The 4,523-nt window shown below is 48.6% G+C and overlaps 1 protein-coding gene across 1 annotated transcript in view; it reads right to left on the bottom strand.

The window, feature by feature from the left end:
* The window catches only part of LOC119358132 (putative disease resistance protein At1g50180), a 14,770-nt gene extending 10,718 nt beyond the window's left edge, over nt 1-4,052 (bottom strand). Inside the window, exon 1 of the mRNA XM_037624824.1 lies at nt 3,662-4,052. Coding sequence (XP_037480721.1) covers nt 3,662-3,913 — 252 coding nt within the window. The 5' untranslated portion in view covers nt 3,914-4,052. The remainder of the gene's footprint in view (nt 1-3,661) is intronic.
* Between the last annotated feature and the right edge of the window lie 471 nt (nt 4,053-4,523).

Raw genomic sequence — 4,523 nt, 5'->3', positions numbered from 1 at the left:
TTTTACGCACAAGCACACCATACCACTTCTTTGCTTGCTGCTCTAAACGTGTTGATTTGTTCTACACTTGCACAAATGGTAGTGATCAGAAGTTTTTTTTTTTTGCAAAAATAAAGATACATAGAAAACACATTTGGACTTGTACGTGTGACATGATAGGAAAAACTCATTAAAAAAATTGGGCGCTTATAGACGCCGGCGCGCCGGCCGAAAGTTTGGGTCAGTCGAGCCCAAGCCGTTGGACGTGAGCCGTGCGGCCGTTGGATCCAGACAAGAAAAAAACAAACCGTCCCTAGCTTCTTCTTCTTCGGGTTGTCGGGGTGGATCCCCATGTCCCGCTCAGGGAGCTTGCCTCCTATCCGGGTCGCAGCCCGGGAGGAGAAGGGAGGGGATGCGCGTGCATGAAGGCTAGAGGTAGGGGATGGAGGTGTATAGGAAAGAAGGCGTGTCACACAGGGCCACTGCGTGTTGCATGTTGGGCCAGCGTGGTGTGCGAGCGCCCAATGTTTATCTAAAAAAAGTCTTTAATTTCAACTAAAACTTGCTTCCTCAATTTTACTCACGGCTAACATACACATGCATTAATGCTCACCCGTCAAAGCTCTCAAACCAACACCAGGAGACGATGACCGCGGTCGCCATGGACCGGAGCCATCACGAACCGGAGCAAATCGAGTCAGAGACGACGCTTCCCATGGAGCTCCGGCAGGCAGCAAGGAGTCGCCGCAGCGCCGCCGCCTACGCAATCGTGGAAGGGCGCCCATCTTTATCCGTCGGTGCCGACTGCCACACATGCCACACCGCGTGCCACCAACTCCCGGCGCCAACTCCCCACGGCGACCACTCTCCTTCGCGGCAGAGCGCCCCGCAACACCGTAGTCCCGTGAGAGGGAAGAAACGGAGTGCCTCGCCGCCACCGGTACCGTGTGGGCTTTGCCCGGCGGCGCCTACTGACGGCGGTGAGGAGAGGGAGATCTGGGTAGGAGGTAGTTCCCTCGGCGGCTAGGGATCTGCCCGGGTCGCCCGCGGGGTCCTGTTCTCTATTACACTCCATTTGTTTGCCAGTTCCGAGATATATCAGTCTAGCAGGAGATGAACTATACACAAGATTGAGAAATTTTACACCATTACTGATTAACGATGAAACATGCACGTTCCTTCACACACCTACGTATTTGGCTTGGCTAGCTAGCTAGCAACAATGGAGCTTGCGTGCACAGGGCAGACGACTGAACCACCAGTGATTGAGCACACGTACTAGGTACTCACGCCTGCAAGCACTAAAGATTGAACGGCCACTTCGGTAAGTCTCCATCTATCCCACTGCAAAACTATTCGGTTTTCCCTAATCTCTGTTACGTGTGCAATCCTGACGGGGACAAACGCCTCCTCGGCCAAAAAGGTCGGGATAAACCGGGATCAGATAAGACGGGGTGCTAATTTCAGGGATTTGGAGTTTAGGGTTCATTTCAGACTTCCACTACGAAATCAAGGTTTTTTTTAGACTTTTCCCTTTTTATACTGAGCTAGCTCCGGTGCATACACGCAAGCCAGCCACAATACTCGGCCCACAACGCCCACACACGTACTAATCGCTGACTACATGCAGCACGTCCGCCGATAGTGTTGTCTCAAAATAAAAAAACATCCGCCGATAGTTTAGCTCCCTGAACGGCCACACGACTTGGTGAGCTAAAACAAACTCATGCACGCACTAGCTACCGGCACACTCGCCAATGGCCCCTGCCCTACGCGCCAGACTCGAGTGCACACACACCCACGCCTCCGTCCGACGGCACCGTGCGCCTTCGCGCCCGCTGCGACGTGCCGTCTACTCGCCATGGTTGCCGTATCGCAACAGCAGGACTGGTCGGCAGACCACACGGCGCTGGATATGCTAGCAGCAGTGAGGTTCCTAAAAAAAGAAACCATCCGAAACTAGCCCTTGAAGATATATTTTTATAAAAGGTATTCTCTAAGCACCCGGGTCATCTCTGGACTGAAAACCGGGTGGGCTCAGTGGCGATGCCAGGATCAAAACGTTGTGATGTCAATCTTTTCTAATTAATTTTCTTTGTACCCGCAAAAAAAGTTTTTCTTAGATAAGTTTGTATCCCTTTATTATCCCGTTGATGTTACATTATGAGCCAATGAAAACACAATGCTTCATTACTTATATGAATATTTATGGCAGCAATCTTTTGTGATCATGCATATTTTGATACATATATGCATAACATATTGGAATAAATTTCAGTATGAGACAATGATAGGAAGAGAAAAAAATATAGCAATACAAAAGACAGAACTTACGAATAGAAGGGGAAGGGCAGATGGCCTCATTCTGGCTTTGGACCCGATGACCAATACAACAATATTGATAGATTGATGTTGACGGACCATTGACGGTCCATCGCTCGCGTCTCACCGGTCGGCCGGAGGTGGCCCTGTCTCCCGCCTCACGCCTTGGCCAAAGATCGCGGGTGGAGGAGAGGATGAGGTTGTGGCGGAGGAAAAAAATGTTGAACTGACGAGCAGAAGGTTGGGAAGGCAGAGAAGTCGAAGGAGAAAATCAAGGGATTTCTGCGATGCATTACCATCAGGGAAGATATGTAGGACTTTCTATTCCTGTACGACCTAGTCCATTGTTTTTTTAGAAGATTCTAGCCCATTGTTACACGAATCAGATGATACATGGGCCTGTAGTCAAATTCCAACAGTTTTTTGTTCAGAGGCATGTTGTACCTAGGTCTGTGTCAATTTGTTACGAAATTCCTATGTAGTCAACAATGTTTTAAATAGCGGGCTATGGCATTTAGCGGCAACCCTTAAAAACAACTATAGCTGGGCTATAGCGGCAAATTGTACATAAAATCATTTAGCAGCAACATCCTCAAACAGCTATAGAGGAGCTATAACGAGGCTATAGCCGATTATTTAAAACTATGGTAGTCAAATGACTACACAGGCATAACGTGGCTTCACCACTGGGTGGGCTTACTCGCTCTGAGCGAACCAAGCCAGCTGGGTGACACCCTGCTCTCGCAGTGAGGTTCCTCACTAAGGCAAGAAGTACGACAAGGTAGTTTGTGTGGCATGCCGCCGCCGCTGCGAGCCCCGCTGACGGGAGCAGCCAAGATAAGGAGCAGAAGCAGCAGGGACCGTACAAATTTGCCCGAGCTATCTGGCACCGCCGGGAAGGAGAGTACGGCGGTGGGCGGCGCCGCGGCACAAATTGGCGATGGCGTGGTGGGGAAGACGGAGTGGGATTGGTTGCTTCGAGATTCAAGAGTTCAAGTATGTGATGTCTGCGCTCAAATTAACAAAATGGAGTCAACTTTGTACTATTACTGAGCTTAGGTGTCGACTGCAAAGCTATATCTAATCAACTAATATCCATGTTCATCGCCTTTTTTTGTAAGTTCTGAAAATTTTCAGAAGTCTCATTCCGAGGTGAAGCATTGACCATTTAATCTCTAGTGTCCAATAGAGAAAGAGAAATTTGGCATACTTATCAGTTATTCTTGTTTAATCATTAATTAAGGCAAGAAATTTGGCATAAAGACGGACAATATGCAATCTAAATGGGAACCCAGCGCCAATTATTAGCATGCACAAGCGCTTAAGCAGTAAGCAGGTGAGGGAGGAGCGGCGGATGCACCTTGTGGAAGAAGTCGTCGAGCGCGTCCTCGGCTTCGAAGGCAACGTCGCGCGTCTGGCGCACCCACACGCGGGTCAACTCGTCGGCGCCGACCCGGCGTTTTCGATCAGCGTCGCGGATGAAGGCCTGGAGCCACTCGAGCCGGTCGCGCAGCAGCATGATGTCGTCGCCCACCTTAAGCAGTAGCGCGGCCTCCTTGGTCGCGAATTCTCCAAGTTTTGAGAGCACGGCCGTGATGGCCGTCTCCGCCATGGAAATGGTTAGGTGGTTGGACCCTTCACGAATCGGAAGGTACCTATGCTCTTCCCTTTGTTCGCATTCCTTTGATCTTAAAAGCTACTGTAGCTGATTGCGTCCCCACATCTAACAAGCGTCTATTCTAGAGTAGATGGTTGTATCTTAAAAGCTGTTGTAGCTGGTTGTATCGGTTGGATGTTGCTTTATAATCTAAAGCGGGGGAAAATCCTTTTTCTCAAATACAAGCATCTATTCTAGACTAGATGCAACTTGAGTTTGACTTGTTATAAATCGAGCTCCAAGTCACCTTTTTTGCCTACCTACCGCATCGCAAAGACCGAGACTCCAAGGTCAGCCTGGCAACCATCGTAGCACAGCTGTATTTGCCAATTACTTCTAATTAGTGAATTAGCAAGTGCTACATATACTAATAAAAGCACAAGGGCCCATATAGCTAGCGGCTGGCTACATGATGTTGCTATATTCAATCCAATAGCCAACATTTATAATAGTAGGTTAAAAAATGTTATTTTGTTAATACATGATCCATCTTATACTCTCACAAAATTTTCTGGAGTCCGTGCAACTTTTAATCTACAACGCGCTTATTTTTTCCTTTCTCTTC

Source organism: Triticum dicoccoides, chromosome 1A (genome assembly GCF_002162155.2).
Source record: "Triticum dicoccoides isolate Atlit2015 ecotype Zavitan chromosome 1A, WEW_v2.0, whole genome shotgun sequence".
NCBI lineage: Eukaryota > Viridiplantae > Streptophyta > Magnoliopsida > Poales > Poaceae > Triticum > Triticum dicoccoides.
This window is presented reverse-complemented; position numbering and strand designations above follow the sequence as displayed.